Here is a 15,845-nt window from a genome sequence, read left to right on the forward strand (position 1 = left end):
TCCATCAAGTGTTTGATTCTTGTTTAACTTTCTCACTGCCGTCGCTAGAAAACTTTTTTGATTTAGGTAATTCTGTTGCCTGCTCATCAGGTTGCTGTTGGTCTGTCACACCACGCACCCAAACTTTGTGTTTTGGTGCATCGTCGGTCAGGGGTTTGTCCAGGGATGCTTTGTTTTGGTTACTGAACGTGGCACTCTGTGATACTGTTAAAAATGAGGAGAATAGAAAGAGGAAGAACCAACCTTATTAGCAAAGCCACCTCTGGCACCACCACGTGATGCACCTCTTGAGCCACCTCTTCCTCTCATACCACCTCTTGTTGGAGTACCAGTCATTCTCTGTGCAGCCTTCTCCTCTGCATCTTGTTGCATCTTTTCAAACTGCTGCTGCATGACCTTTGCAGTCTGCATTGTCATGAAGTGCTGCTGGAGTAATTGTCTCTCGAAGTTAGTCCTATCGGTGAAATTGTAAGACTCGTACTGCTTCTTCAGTTGTGGATTAGATTCGAGGAAATTTGTTGTGAGATCTTTTGATAATTTATAAGTCTCTGGATCTAAACGTGGATGACGATGGTTTTGATTTCTGCGTTTATTGTCTCTCTGGTTATCTCTCTGGTTGTCTCTATAATTGCTTTGTTGCTTGTTGCCAAAGATGATATCGTCGAGTGAAGCATCAGCAGCAGAGCGCTTTGAGGATGTTGGTTGAGGTGGGTGTTGTGGGTGTTGTGGTGATTTCTGTGGTTGCTGTGGCTGCAGTTGTATCTGCTCTTGTGGCTGTGACTGTTGGAGTTGCTGATAATCCTGCTGCTGCTGCTGCTGCTGTGCGTCTCCTGTATCTGCTCCTTCTTCCACACCTTGAGCACCACCAAAGTGATCAAATATCTGATGCGTTATCTTTGCAGTATAACGATCACCGATCAAATCACACATTTCTGAAGTAACTTGATTTTGGCTCTTCTGGTTGGTAATCATAACAACTTTCAACTTTGTCAGACCAGCCAATTAAATCAATCCATATCCAACCCACCAATATATTCAGAAATTAAATTCAAATCCTCATCGCCTAGTCCATTCTCTATTAACACGCTCTCCACATATTTCTGTATATCGGACATGATGGTGGTGGTGGTAGGGGTGACAGATACCACTATCAGTGTTACTCCTTCTTTTTTCCATTATATGTTGGGTATAACTACAGCCTTTGAGTATTTATCATGTTGCTCAGCAGTTGCAACTCGATTTCACTCTGGGCACGCAATTGAGCGTTTTGGAGGTGGCAACGGACTCCATCAATCTGCCCATACATTATCGACTACAGAAATCGCATCACCCAAATATCTCAGTTTTCCATTCTTCTAGACGCGTACTGCATTTTTCAACGCGTAGCGCCCACAGTATTGGCTTTTGGGTGAAAGCAGGCCAGCTGAATACATCAAACACCCAGCAAGAAGGATTAATGTATCAAAAAGGAAGGGTCAGATCAACTCTGGAAATCATATACATGCTTAAATGGGATTGTTGAATGAGCACAGTAGCACAGTAGAACCACGCATATCGATATCCTAGTCATATTTTCTATTAGCCCGGCTTGTTTTGCTTCTTGTGCTTCTCGTGCTTTTGGTTTCATAGATTCATTTGGTCAGTCTAGATCTTAGTAGTTGCCTCCGCCCACTCACAGGATTACTTTATAATGGATTAGTAAAGGATATCAATACACTTGTTTATTACATTAATTATTGCTTGGATATATACTAAGTTCAACTCGCTCACCACGCCCCGAAAATGCTCAATCTGGACTCATCTCTGCATCTCTGATAACTTCAGGATGTGTTCATAGGATGACAGGAAGTTTTGAATATTCTTTTAACTACTAACCAAAGCGTTCAAAATTCAAGGATAAATCTATTCAACTAAATTTGCTCAAGGCACCCTGCAAATAACCAAATAAGTGAAAAGACGAATGCAAGGATGTCATACACTGACAATTTGAACAATGTAGCAATACTATAATTCTCATGGAATCTCCCGTTTTTAAATTTATTCTCATCTCAACCCTACTCTGGATATTAACATAGTTGGATTCCTCGACTACCACCTATCTCAATTCAAGTAGCTGATTTACGAGTTTCGATGATATCCAAATAACAAAGCTTTAGAAATAGCCCTGATTGAGCTACACAAAAAATCTAACTCGAATTATATCCCTGAGCCTCCAATTGTGCCCTGAAAGCTGTTCGAAAGTTGCAGTCCAACATCGCTCTACAGCACGTTATAGGATATATATAGAGAATTTAACGCGCTAAATGATAGAAACAAATTATTTTGATTTATTAATACCATAAGCACCCAAAAATCTCAGTTATTCGGCTTTATAACCGTGAATTATATTTACAGACACTTAGTGCCCATATGACTGAATGCTGGCTCCAAGGAAAAAGTAATGTCGTTTCAGATCATTTCACCCTTATTGAATTCAATTCATTCAAACAAAAGTGGCGGTCAGCCTAACTCCGAAATCAGGTGTTTGGCTTGTGATCAGTGAATTTTCAATATTCAGATACTGGAGGTGGTGGGGCGATGAAGGCTGCGTCCGAATCGCAGAGATCTGAATAGTACAAATGCCCATTTAAATATGTTAAAGAACCGTCCCTCCGATTAGTAGATCACTGGCACTTCACACAGAATGATATTATTATTTCACCGACAAGCAGAAAAAAGTAGCGCATAGAGAAAAATCACACAACTAATACATCCCATATAGTAAAAGCTCTGATGTATTCATTATTCGAAACAAGCTACAAATAAAGAGCATCATCAGCTAACACTCGCCATCATCATCGACACTGTTATTCTCTGCGATCTTGACGTTGCCTGTTGCAATATAATCAGTCAGCGTACCCCGATCATTACCATTACACACCTGTGTACGCCGTCTTCTCGTCATCAGAGTGGAGAATAAATCCAATTTTCTCTTGAGTGCCGTTGACGGTGTAGTTGTATGGGCTTTCTTCAATGTCTTTGATCTCCACTACAATCTCTGGGAAATCAGCTTCAGTTCCATTGGTGACTTCGATAGAATACTGGTGTGGGTGTAAGTTTGGAAACTCTTGACACTTTCCCAACTCACTGGCGCTTTTCCACCTTCAAATTCAAGAGTAACGTTCTTGCAGCGTTCAACATTCTTGGGCGTGTTGATGGACATTGATGTGACGTTGGAAATCAATGCGACGAAAGCGATGAGCTTGAGTTTGTTAGATAACATACTTGGAGCGATATTAGTGTTGTCAAGTCTGAAGTTCGCAACTCACATCTGGCTTTAGTCAGTTTTTGTCTATCCCAATCACAAGTCAGAAGTTCGACTCACAGATTTATGATGGTCTGAGTAGAAAGCTGAGCACCGCTTAAATAGACTAAAGCGCCCAGACAGAAACAAATAGGTAATTTTTTCATAGGTACAAGTTTTTTTTATAACCTCAGCCCTCCTGGGAACAGCCCAACGAATCAAGATACGCCAAGCGTGGCTGATTAAATTCCTTCTACACATTGATAGGGAAGAAGTGTGGAATTTGCTATATTAACGATACAATGAGTTAGTTTGATTCGACAACTATGTATGTCTTATCTATCTAAAACACATGGCTAACTGTAAATGAAACACCAAGGACATATTGACTTTTAAATTAAAGATTCATAAGCGAGATTAGAGCGAGATTAAAGCAAGTGAATGATAAAGCTTCAGTGAAAGTCAGTGTCTGATGCCTTTGAATTCGTTCACGAAAGTGTTATTTCGATCTATGCTCTTTAAAAAAAGGGACCGAAAGGTAATATCCAGATAAAGAAAGTTTGACCAAATAAATTGTAGAAGTGTTTCTGAAAGCTAACATCCAAACCATGTACGTAATTACTCCAAATTGGAGGATTAAATAATCTTGGACACGAGTCTTATGGTATTAGTCCTTTGATGTACATTCAAATCAATAAAATCCATTATATTTTTGGAATGAATTACGCTGGTGTTTAGGGTTCTTTACACACAGCAGTACCATATTTTGTATGACGATGGTAGTAAAACGCATATAAAATTGGTTTAATTTATTACTTAAACTGAGACTACATGTCTGACTCCTCGCATCTTGATAAATGTGATACAACTAACTAAGAACAGGCCATAAACAAATGTAGGAAACCACCCAACGACCATAGCGCAACTCAATGAAAGTAATTCATCGTCCCCCTCACTCGCTTTATTTGCAAATATAATAACTAATAGAAGAAGAAGATGAAATCTGATTATATTTTTAAGACGATACATGTTTAAAACTGCGTCCATCAATACTTCTCAAAGCATGAGGAGTCAAAGAGGGTGATGAATTTACTTGAAGCGTCGTAATTTGTAAATTGTTGGTGGTTCTCAATTACGCTGAACCACCGTATTATCTTCGGTACGTATTCAATTGCGGTTTGAAGAACTCGTAAAGGGCTTGTAGAGAGTGTGCGTTTCTGAGTATTGGACCTAATTCGAACCGAATATTGCTCTTGGTAATCTTTCTTTTTAATGTGATTCTGGCCATTATATGTTTTCTGCAGATGAAGATTCTATGCGAGATGGTGTACTCTATGCAACACGCACGGTGTTTAGGTGAATCAATCAGTCAGATCGTAGTTGAAAATTTGCTTGAACATCCTACGGGGCAAATATTTGACAGTATAAGTATTTAAATTATTTAGCCATTTCAGCGTGGATGTGGTATAATGGTTAGCACGTTCCGTTGTGGTTTCAAGCAAACCCGGTAAGATCCCGGTTCGATTCCGGGCATCCACACGTTCTTTTTCCCAAATATTTTTGCCCTCTTTTTCACTGTTTATTTGAGCTCACTTGCACTATATACTCATCTTTACTTTTTAAGGCCTTAAGCCAAACCAGAAAAGACCTCTTGAAGAGATGCAATCATCGAGGGAGATGGAAAGTGACTCAAAAAGCAGCAGTCGGTCGAGCAATAAAAACCGTGCCTCATCTGGGATATCGCCGTCAACTGTAGCAGGTATATCGATACTGGCATTCGCTGCAGTTTCCGCCAGTATGGCTGGGACGATATGGAGATCGAACCGGGCGCGTAAAAGAGCGACACAGGCAGTTGTAGACTTCAGGAGCAATTATCACATAGAGAAAAGACCTCTGCCTCTGCCGTCTGAGGTGCGATCGAAGGAAATTAGTAGAAGTGAGAATGCAATTGAGAGTGATGCACATGTTGCACAAATTGGAGAGAATAACACACAATTCAGTGAAGATGGACACTTTACTTACGGTGATGCAGCTAAAGCACTCCTTATTGCTACCTCAGCTGTCGGAATCGTGGCTGCGGGCAGTGGGTATTATGTGGTGAACAAGCTAGAATTGTCGGATGTGAGAGGTATCTTGAGTTTCGCTTAGTATCTAACACAGCAATTCAGATACAAGACACCAAAACCAAACTTAACGCCATTGTCAGAACACGATTCAAGACATTATACGATAGCATACATAAATCCGACGGTCTAGAGGAGGATATACCCGACGATGCAAAGGAGTTCGCGCAGATGTTCTACGATGAACAAAATGAGCATCGGGAGGTGTAGCATTATAGATATATTACATACATTCCTTTTGCACGGTATACAAATCGCACTCGCCAGCACAGCTAGTCAGCTAATCATCTAATCAGCGCCATCGAGACTGCATCCTTCACCAGGTAGAACAGCCTCTTTCTTGGCTTTCTGCTGTTTCCTTTGCTCCTTCTCACTTAGATGAGAGTCGCGCTTAGCTCTCGAAAAAAGTCCGACATCCTTCTCGAAGATAAATCTGAAAGTAACCATCGGCCAACTCGTATGCCACTGGAGATGGTTGTAAAATTCAGGTGCGATATGTCTGACTTTGGGAAGATTGAGCCACGACACAGCAGGGAAATCGTGGTGTTCGTTGTGGTATCCGACATTATAGCACAACCAGTTGAGCAAGCCGTAGTACGAGTAGGTCTCCTGTCCGCTGCCATCAAACATGTAGTGCTCGGCTATGAAGTGTGCAGCGCAGGGATGGAGAGAGCCTGCGAAGAAGGTGCTAAGGACCGAGTAGGCGAAAATGCCTACCCCGTAATGCTGGTACATGAGAGCATTAAATCCTACTTGCACGCCTGCGTTGAGTAGGACGAAACCACTGGGTGGTTTTGGATTCACGAGACCTGGTCTGATTGCGTAGAAGAGTATCTGGAATGTGCTGCAGTGTGTTAGAGTTATGAATGTCTGACCGCGCCTCATACCCACGCAAAGAAAAGCTTTCCAAGAACATTCTTCAAGAACAGGAGCTCAAAGTTTGTCGGTAAATCAGTGTCTATGCCGTCTTCACCAAGGTACCGGTGGTGTTCGTGGTGGTACACCTTGAAAGTGCCAGCAAAGGGGATGCCGACGGGTAGGTTAGCTATCATAGCCAGAGCTTTATTGGCAGTGCGCGATTTGAAGACGAGGTTGTGGGTGATCTCATGTATAGCTAGAAAGAGATTCTGATTGCATACACCACCAACCACGTACGCAGTGAGGAGAAATTTCCAACTAAGAGGGTGCCAGTCAAGGTCTGTAATATGCGTCGCTGTGAGTAGCTGGATTGCCACCACAGCGAGTACAACGAGTGCAGTGCGAGGATCAGGCCCAAACAGCTTCTTGACCTGGAGAGCATGTCAGAAGGCTTTCAGCAAAATCCATAACAGCCCACCTCGGGATGCTGCTTCATAATTGCTCGGCAGCGCGAGCGGTGTGGCTCTTCCTCGGTGAGCCTTACGCAGTTGGTCAGCGTATGTATTCACAATGAACAAAACCCACCAGTAAAAGTTGTTGGCATCTTGTCCAGGCCTTATATGATCTCCAGGATCTCCAGCCAGTGCCGTCATTTTCGGTGTGAGTGAGCAAGACAGATAACAAAACGCAGTTCAAATCAAGATACAAAAATTGTTGAGATTGGCCCCTTCTAATAACACGCTCTTTTTGGATAGCTCTGCTCGTCCTCTCTGAGGCTCCGCTGTTTTTTTCAGCATCCAGTACGCAATTCTTGAGCCTTTCTTGGTATCGCCAATTTTCTCCTTCAATAGAGTAAATCCAACGGTGTTGAGCATCTCTAAAAACCTATCTCTAGTCAGATATCGCGAATTGGTGATGCACGGCGCCGGTAAGACCATAAAGAGATATCCGTTGGGTTTGAGGAACGTGTTGAGCCTGATCAAGAATTGTCCTGTGATATGCGTTACTGGGGAGCATATCATCGAATGCAATACCCACCTCTTTCTACCGGTGTCGGTACAAAGTTGAGTACTAGCGATGATGATACAGCATCCTTCCTATCGTCCTCGTTGCGAGGCAGTGGTCGCTGTAAAAAGTCTTGTTCACGTATGATAGGGTGATTGGACTTTAAATCGATAAGCTCTGTGTCTATCCATTTCCGCTCGCTTTCGTAATTGTTGTGGACTAGTGCACCGATTTCTAGCAGCCTACGAAAGCAAATGAGAAATTTCGGCCACCATCAGTTCAACTACCACCTACGCCATTTTATCACGTCCTTCACTCCCCAAATACTCCCGCTTTACACCCAATTCAGTCAGCCAGGCGATAAAGACGTGCGAGGAATCACCACCGCGACTGCTAGACTGTCCGATAGTAGAAGCGTGTTGATAAGCAGCCATTCCTCCCAGCTTCTCAATCTCGTTATCAATTTCACTCAACTGGTTCGGATCTTTAATTGTCTTCTTCTTTTTAAGGAGGAGGTGAAATGAATTTATAATTGATTTTGTCTTCTTAGAGGAAAGCGATTGTGATTTCACTCCCGTGATTGGCGTCTTCTTCTTGTTCTTCTTACCGAGCGCCATCGATCATCGTCAGTTATCAAGAGCGAATGAGCGGCATTGCGGGTACGGACAATGGTAAAGCACCTCTTCCCAAGGAGCTTACAGATTTCATGCCTGATTTCCTCAAAAACTCAATGGAATCCAAGTGTGTGTGTTTACATATCGCTACAGCTACTGATACGCACACGCAGTCCATACTTCTCTGCTGGATTCGGTTTGATGGTGGGTGAATAGCCCCTCACTTGAAATCCAACCCAACGCTACCCTCAGGGCGTAGGTGCAGCACTTGCTGGACTTAGGCGCGGTATTACATTTGGCGCAGGAGCTGCGCAGCGTCGACTACTCATAAGCCTCGAAATACCCTCTAAAGACCCCTCTTACCTCTGGTTCTTGGAGTGGCTCTCTGCCAATGGCAAGCGCGAAGCCACGACGCTGAAACCTGGACAACCCCAAATAAAACTCTACTCTCACCAACTCAGCGTAGAGACAGCTGAGAAGAAGCAGCAAGATTCTAACAACGTCACCTTCAGTCTTGTCCCTGGTCCCGGCACGCATTGGTTTAGATATAAAGGCGCTTGGATGCAAGTTAAGCGTGAACGCGATGGAAAAATGATGGATCTAACTCAAGGTACACCATGGGAGACAGTTACTTTAACCACACTGCGAAGAGATAGCGGTCTTTTCGCAGATCTCCTCCACGAGAGTCGCAAATTGGCGGAAATGGGAACTCAAGGCAAGACGGTTGTATACACTTCCTGGATGGTTGATTGGAAACCGTTCGGGAAACCCAGAAGGAGGAGAGAATTGAGTAGTGTAGTGCTCGATCGAGATGTGAAGCAGCGCGTGGCAGATGATCTCGATAAGTTTCAGAATAGAGGTCAGTGGTATGCAGAAAGAGGTATCCCATATAGGAGAGGTTATCTCCTCCATGGTCCCCCTGGATCTGGCAAGTCGTCATTTATATACGCCTTGGCTGGTCACTTTAAATACAACATCTGTTTGCTCAATCTCTCTGAGAAGGGCTTGACGGATGATAGACTCAATCATCTCCTAGTCAACGCCCCAGAGAGATCCATCATCCTGCTCGAGGATATAGATGCAGCGTTCAACAAGCGTGTACAGACAGGCGCGGATGGATACCAATCTGCTGTTACATTTTCAGGTCTGCTGAATGCGCTGGATGGTGTGGCGAGCGGAGAAGAGCGTGTTATATTTATGACGACAAATCATTTCACCAAACTCGACAAAGCCTTAGTGAGACCAGGAAGAGTGGACATGATAGAGTTACTAGGTGATGCAAGCACAGACCAAGCGGGTGAATTGTTTGGTAGATTCTATCCAGATGCTAGTACAGAGGAGTTGCATGCGTTTATTGACAAGTTGCAAGAAGGGATGGATGCAGGATATAGCGTCAGTATGGCTAGTTTACAGGGGATGTTTATAAGGACTACTGCGGCTGAAGCTATAAAGTATTTGCCAATGTTGTTTGAAGTGCGTCATGATGAATTTGATTGAAACCGTTGAATCTGAACTTTGATGACGCCAGAATGGAGATAAAGCAATTGTACAAAAATAATTGTATAGATGATGTGGGTAAGGTTGCGAATAGACATACACTCCAACAAAAACGCCCAGGAATGGCTAGAAAGCTGCATAGAGTATCTGCGCAACACTCTCAATATCAGCAATAACCAGGAGATACTTAAACAAACTCAGATACAGTTTATAAACTCAGATTTGTCAGATAGTACGACAGGTGGTCTTCCGAGGGATATACAACAGCAGGAGCTGTTGTTCCCTTCACCAAGCAAAGGAATTCTGCTGCAAGTAATTTCAATTACAGATATTGGAATATCAGCGTACAACTTGAAACTCAATAGAGATCAGAAGTCAGCTCTGAAATTGAAGTTATCGGATGGCAGAATATCCGTAGACGCGTTTGAATACGCTGAAATACCTTGGCTATCACTGTCAACGCCAATTGGGAGCAAATTACTCTTGAAGAACGTCGAGCTGTTACAAGGAACTCTTCTCCTTACCCCTTTCAACACTCAACAAAAGAATGGCAAGATCGATGACTTTGATAAGTACAGAGATAAGATAATCAACGACATTTTAGATGCAAGGTTAGGCAGAGTGTCCGAGAGAACGACTAACGTAGCTAGTGCGTCTACCACGGCAAACACAGCCGCAGATGTTATCGAAATCAGTGACTAAACCAGCGGTTAAACCGACCATCAAACCAAATCAGTGAATATTAAACATAGAATTATAATAGTACAGTGTAAAGTAAATCTCGGTATATATTATATACCTGCTATCAAGTTAGTAGTCTTGCCAAACCTCCTCGAAGGTGTCGTAGCCCTTCTTGAAATATTTGCTCCTTTATTCACAGCAATGCTGTCACCAGCGCTGTTATTCCTAAGCCTGCTATTGCTTTTGCCATTATCATTAATATTGCTATTGCTATCACTTCCACTGAGATCGACAACGACTCTTTTATTCTGATTTTTGGACTTGGCATAGCTAGTCTTAGACCGTGAAAGCCCAGAGTTTGACTTCTTGAGCTCCCATCCACCATTACGATCCTCTTCATCAGAATCCGTTGGCGTAATCATTATTTCTCCTTTTTGCGAGATCGGTGATCCCAAAACCTTTGTTGGTTGTTCTTGTGCGGCTGTCGATGTCTCTCCCTCCTTTCCCTCACTCTTCTTAGATGTGAGAGCGAATAGAAAGTGATCCTGATGCTTTATCAAGAATTCGAGCGTCTCCTGGGATTGCTTAAGTTCATCGGGTTGTTGAGCGTGTGAAGGATGTGATAAGATACCTGGCTGGAAGATTACTGCCAAATTGAATGCGTTCATTTTGTTATGTCGAGATTTCCTGTCGAAAACGGCTAACAAGTCGAGCACGTAAAGCAACAAGCACTGGTTAGCACCAGGGAGCTGGACTATAACGTTTTGGAATTTAGAAATAGCTTCACGGTGCTCAGGTTTAGATTTAAGGATAGATCTGAAGTTATCGTAGAATTCATGCGGTATTACTGGTTCTGGCATAAGTGTCAGATACCTCCTAAGAACGGAAGCCACATCGTGGCTATTGAATGCGTATTTTTTCCAGTCGAGATTTTTACCAAACTTTGTGTGTGCGTCAGTTTGTGACTCCAGAAATTAACCCCTAAACTCACTTTGGGCGGCGATTCAAAGATAGCTTGCAATTCCTTCATACGCTTAGAGCTGCCTGATATTCGGAATGTTCCCTCCGTCTCTGTCGCCGTCTCCTTGAGATGGAGACCGCATTTAGCCACAACAACGGGCACGAATCCGCAGACAAAGTGTTCATCGCTTTCGAGCGCCGTAGTAGATATTTGAACATGTGCATTCCTCAGGCTATCCCTTAAGGCTATCCCAAATATTGGCACCAAAGCTATGCGACTGCGATTAGAGATACTCCGATGGATAGCAGCTACACTCACACTCATTCTTCCTCTTCGCAAAGCCCTTCCACCACGTGCGAAGACTCGCCTTCATCGCCTTGACGTCCTCGCCTTCACTCGTAGCCATTTTCTCCTGTTTGCGCTCTTGTGGTTTAGTTAAAGCCAAGTCTAGATTTGTCGATGTGACTGAAAAAGAGGATGCATATGGAAATCGTAAATTAATATTATATTTCATTTTCACTCAAGTGAATTCCGCTTTATTATTTTTTGCACGTCTTTATGCTTTTTCAGCCACTCAGGGAATGATATCCAATTGAGGTGTTTATCGTGCTCTCTAGCTTCGAGGAGGTAGTTGGAGTACGACACTAGCGCTCCGTATCTGTGCAAGTAATTACATGCCACAGTCGATAACTATATCCTTTTGTCAGAAAACCCTTTCGTTTCACTCGGACCCACCCTTTCAAACTTCGGCGTTCCCTCCTCCTGTGCTTCGGCTTGTAACTTGTATGAATACACCGCTTTGCGCAGGTTCTGAACGCCTTCCATTAAATCTATAGCCTTATCGGCTAACATTTTTGCGCGTTTGCCGTGCTTCAATACTCCGACCAACTCGAGAATAACCCTGTATTCACCTACGTACGTCATTAAATGTGCTCCTAGAACGCATAACGCACGACAACTCACCGTTCAGATGTGGGTGCGTCGAATCGTCATCTTCGCTCTCGAGGTCGGTGCCGTCATGTTCATCTTTGCCACCCTGCACTTCCTCCACCGCTTTAATCGGATCTCCCGGTTTGTGGTATATAGCTGTCACCAAACAGCTCACGATCATACCAGTTGTCGTCCTGCCCCTACCCATTTGACAATTGAACGCCATACTGTGACCATTCTCGACCGCTTTAACACATCTTGTCTGCAACTCTGCCAGAGCATTAGGAAGTGGTGCTTGCTCGTCTGTGATAGCAACTCTCGAGTAATCTACCTTATACCCCTCCAGTTGTACAGCTTCGAACATCTCCCTTGGTGTCAAGATATCGCTCTCTTCAGCATTCTGCCAAATTGGTATGATCTTGTAATTCCCAGGCGAGATCTCTTGTTCATCATGTAATAACACTCTGCCTGTATCCTTCGCCGCCATGATGACATCCTTTTTGAGCGTACTCTCCATAGCTTCTACTACTTCTGTGCTCACACCCGTGCTCTCGACATTTGTCAGTGGCTTATTGGCAAGTCTTAGGACGTGTGGATGTCCAACTATGTAAATTACTGGCTCTTCACGTAAGCACGTCCACGTAACCTTATTGTTACCCTCCTTCGCTGTATTCATCGCTTCGAGAGCTTTGCGTAGACCTGTTCCAGACGGCATTCCCACCCCCACTATTATGCTATCCGTCTCCGTTATTTCCACCTGATCAAGATTTGCACTCTTGTAATACTCTACGTTCTGAGCAAGAGATAGAGGCACACGGCGGAAGTTGGCCGCGCCTTCTACGCGTTCCGGTAGACTCATTTTCTGTAATTGACTGAAGAAGTCTGACTTGAGCAATGTCTGTGCCGAAAGAATTCTGCCATTTCTATTCCTAACCACTCGCTCTACTTCGTCAGAAAGAGCATTACCTTCTGGTGGATTGTCGTCACGTTTAAGCGCTTGGAGCGACTCCAGTCCACCAACTTTAATCTCATTTTCAAAAGTCCTCAACACAGGTCTAAACTCAACATAATCTTTCAAAGATGGTAGATTCTCAAGCGTGTCAGGCTTTGCTTCTTGGAGATAGGATTGGAATACTATGAGCCAGTAGTATCTACGCAGAGCGATGAGTCCCTTCTGAATGAATTGCCTCTTGGTGGCTTCATCCTTGGCTTCGACCGCCTTCACTCGCGCATCTTCCACAGCTTCGCGACAATTGTAGGTATCTCCTGCTTCGTCAATTGCATCGTCGACGATATTCTTCAATTCCAAGCCTCGTCTTACTACTCTCAGTAGATTGTTTATAGGCTGGTAAGACTTGCGCGTCGCGCTCTTCTTGGCTACGTTGACAGTGGGCTGTCTCTTCAACCCAATGTGTGGATCGAGAGGCGAGCGCTTCTTCAGCCATTTCTGTATAAGAATGATGAGGACTGCTGCAAGCGTACTGCGGCCTCTTCCAAGTTGGCAGTTCACCACAATCGGAGACTGGCTGTCCGTCTGTATGACTACATTCATGAGATCGTGCAAATCAATGAAATCAGGTACGGCTTCCGAAGTAATTGGTATGCGTTTGAACTCTATCTCTTCTGCTCGCCTTGTCATGATATCCCTCAACGAGGCTATATCATCCTTATTGACATCCTCCCATATTGGAACTACCTTCCCATCATTCGTCTCCGTATGGAGTAGTAGCTTGCCATCAAGCTTCGTAACTTCCGCCGCGACATCATTCTTCAGTCGATCTTCAAGCACTTCGAGACGTGATGCAGATATACCTCCAAAGTCCTTCAAATTGCGGAACGAATAACCCTCTTTACGGAGACAATAAGGTTCTTGATTGACGTATGATAGAGGCTCCTCGCGGAGATTTATCCACGTAATGCGTTTCATCTTAGGATGCATTTCTTGAATCATCTCCACCAAGTGGTCAATCGCACTGATGTCAGGCTGACCGAGTGCATAAATGTTAGTGTCAGAGACACGTCTGAAGTTAACTGCTCCAGGCAAGGCCACATGACCCTCAGTCTGCCTCCAAATGTCATTCTTGAGCAGCGTGCTACTTCTCAGTAATATACCGTTGCGGCGGTGAACAACCAGCTCTGCATACTCATCAGCTAGAACTGTACCACCAGCTATCGTAGGATCTGTGCCATTCTTCGCGAGAGCCGTACTAGAAACTGTGCGTTTGGAGAGATCTGATAGGTCAGCAACTGGTGCAAAGTTGAATAATTTGCCTCCTTTATGACGAAGAAATTGTATCATGTTGCCTATTTCCTTCCTTTGCTGCAGCCATTCGATGAAGGTTTTGTTGAGATCTTGACATTCGTCGAGATAACCAGCGAAACAGACAGCGAAAGCGTATCTCTCGAGAGCTTTCAGAGCTTCTAATAAGTACGATTGACGCGTGTCTTCGTCTACCCTTGTAAGCGACGACCTCAGTCTATTCTCAAGGACTGATTCACGAAGGTTGACGACGTGATCAGTCATGTCAACGACGTGGTCTACGATCCCTTTACAGGAATTACCGCGTTCAAGACACGCCATAATGTTCAGAACGACATGGTAGTCTCCCAGACTTGCAGAGCGCAAATCTTCGAGGAGATTGGGGTGCTCGATCAACAGCTCGATCGCCGATCTTTGATCTTCAGAGAGCAAAGTTTGTTCGACCAAATGCGTTAAGCGGAGGAGTGACATTGTGTTGTGATGCTGTGCACTTGCTTGTTGAAGGACAGACGATGCTCTGCGTTCGGAAGGCTGTGGTGATAGGTTAGATGACATGTAGCGGGCAAGCTTAAATCTGCTCACGTTGAGCTCTTGCGACAGGTCTAAGTCCTGGAACGGATCTTTTTCACCAAGTAGCAGCAACTGCTTACGTCTGACGAGTAGAGCAGCAGTCATAGCATATGTCGTACGGACAACACCCATTCCACATGAGAAGATAATGTTAGTTTCACGTGGATCGCTATCCTTCATAACATTAACGTAAGCGTCGAGGTAATTATCCTCTATAGGAGTCTCAGGTGAGATTGGAATACGATGGTAATCAAGGTTAAAGCCCTCGCGTTTGATACTATGCCAGAGTTCTCTTGAAGTGAGCACATTCGAAGCATCTACCGCGAGCCAAGTAGGTACGATCTCGCCTTCTGTATCTTCCTCATGCGTCATAATGAGACCGCCATACTTGCGGGACTCATTGAGAACATCAGCCTTGAGACGCTCTTCAATACCTTCGAGGGATTCAGCTCTATAACTGAGCTGTATGCCGCGCTTAGGGTTGGTAGCATGCCGAAGAACGTAAGAACGGCCTGAGATATAAACGATCGGTTCATCGCGTGTAGAGACAAAGACAGATTTGGCTTTGGAAGAGTGGGCAGCAGATTTGAATGCCGTGTTTGGTATGTTGAGCGTGGCATCTGGTGATACCATAGGGGAGGGAGTGGGAGCAGCGCCGAGAAGGGTGAGGAGAGTGCGCAGGCCAGCGATAGTGGGTTGAGCCGTGCCATAAACACCAATAGATTCAGCGCCTTTAGGCCTTCTGAAGTTGGGAGCACCTTGAATAGAAATGTCGAGCGCTTTGGCTCTGGCTGCGAGATAATGATCTGATTTGAGGACAGTGGATCTAGAGAGTACCTGTTTACAGTATGAGTGGCGTATACGGCTGCATCTCGCAGGCAACGTACTTGACCTGATAAGGAGTGAGCGAGATGGAGATGGTAACGACATTGACGCACCTTTTCGATTCTTGACAATATTAGCGCTGCCTAATTTGTCGAATAACGAGCCATTCAAGCTGTTTGGCTGTATCCGATTTGAGTCCATGAATGTTTATGACAAAGAGAGAAGACGCAGGGAATTG

General features: G+C 44.2%; 7 protein-coding genes and 1 non-coding gene across 8 annotated transcripts; 3 read left to right on the plus strand and 5 right to left on the minus strand.

The window, feature by feature from the left end:
* Nucleotides 1–4: 4 nt before the first annotated feature.
* On the minus strand, nt 5–1,115 carry J056_004286 (uncharacterized protein; the record flags this gene model as incomplete). The annotated part of the gene is made up of 3 exons (XM_009269487.1): nt 5–196; nt 244–977; nt 1,028–1,115. 3 exons carry the CDS (start codon nt 1,113–1,115, stop codon nt 5–7), a joined length of 1,014 nt encoding a protein of 337 aa, XP_009267762.1.
* A 1,703-nt stretch (nt 1,116–2,818) lies between these two features.
* J056_004287 (uncharacterized protein) lies at nt 2,819–3,202 on the minus strand (the record flags this gene model as incomplete). The annotated part of the gene is made up of 3 exons (XM_009269488.1): nt 2,819–2,871; nt 2,921–3,080; nt 3,128–3,202. 3 exons carry the CDS (start codon nt 3,200–3,202, stop codon nt 2,819–2,821), a joined length of 288 nt encoding a protein of 95 aa, XP_009267763.1.
* A 1,536-nt stretch (nt 3,203–4,738) lies between these two features.
* On the plus strand, nt 4,739–4,822 carry J056_004991. The gene has a single exon. It is a non-coding gene; the product is annotated as a tRNA-His (tRNA).
* A 120-nt stretch (nt 4,823–4,942) lies between these two features.
* On the plus strand, nt 4,943–5,616 carry J056_004288 (uncharacterized protein; the record flags this gene model as incomplete). Its single annotated transcript, XM_009269489.1, has 2 exons — nt 4,943–5,404; nt 5,452–5,616. 2 exons carry the CDS (start codon nt 4,943–4,945, stop codon nt 5,614–5,616), a joined length of 627 nt encoding a protein of 208 aa, XP_009267764.1.
* A 78-nt stretch (nt 5,617–5,694) lies between these two features.
* On the minus strand, nt 5,695–6,917 carry J056_004289 (Dihydroceramide delta(4)-desaturase; the record flags this gene model as incomplete). The annotated part of the gene is made up of 4 exons (XM_009269490.1): nt 5,695–6,250; nt 6,298–6,695; nt 6,743–6,803; nt 6,850–6,917. The coding sequence occupies 4 exons, from the start codon at nt 6,915–6,917 to the stop codon at nt 5,695–5,697; spliced, it is 1,083 nt and encodes a 360-aa protein (XP_009267765.1).
* Nucleotides 6,918–6,956: 39 nt separating this feature from the next.
* J056_004290 (UPF0657 nucleolar protein YBRC) lies at nt 6,957–7,886 on the minus strand (the record flags this gene model as incomplete). Its single annotated transcript, XM_009269491.1, has 3 exons — nt 6,957–7,255; nt 7,303–7,511; nt 7,564–7,886. 3 exons carry the CDS (start codon nt 7,884–7,886, stop codon nt 6,957–6,959), a joined length of 831 nt encoding a protein of 276 aa, XP_009267766.1.
* Nucleotides 7,887–7,912: 26 nt separating this feature from the next.
* Nucleotides 7,913–10,082, plus strand: J056_004291 (uncharacterized protein; the record flags this gene model as incomplete). Its single annotated transcript, XM_009269492.1, has 4 exons — nt 7,913–8,010; nt 8,057–8,087; nt 8,136–9,356; nt 9,501–10,082. The coding sequence occupies 4 exons, from the start codon at nt 7,913–7,915 to the stop codon at nt 10,080–10,082; spliced, it is 1,932 nt and encodes a 643-aa protein (XP_009267767.1).
* Nucleotides 10,083–10,171: 89 nt separating this feature from the next.
* On the minus strand, nt 10,172–15,808 carry J056_004292 (Rho-GTPase-activating protein 5; the record flags this gene model as incomplete). The annotated part of the gene is made up of 9 exons (XM_009269493.1): nt 10,172–11,002; nt 11,053–11,291; nt 11,341–11,434; nt 11,575–11,712; nt 11,758–11,933; nt 11,986–14,743; nt 14,795–15,619; nt 15,646–15,674; nt 15,721–15,808. 9 exons carry the CDS (start codon nt 15,806–15,808, stop codon nt 10,172–10,174), a joined length of 5,178 nt encoding a protein of 1,725 aa, XP_009267768.1.
* Nucleotides 15,809–15,845: the final 37 nt, after the last annotated feature.

This window comes from Wallemia ichthyophaga (assembly GCF_000400465.1).
Source record: "Wallemia ichthyophaga EXF-994 unplaced genomic scaffold scaffold7, whole genome shotgun sequence".
Classification (NCBI taxonomy): Eukaryota; Fungi; Basidiomycota; class Wallemiomycetes; order Wallemiales; family Wallemiaceae; genus Wallemia; species Wallemia ichthyophaga.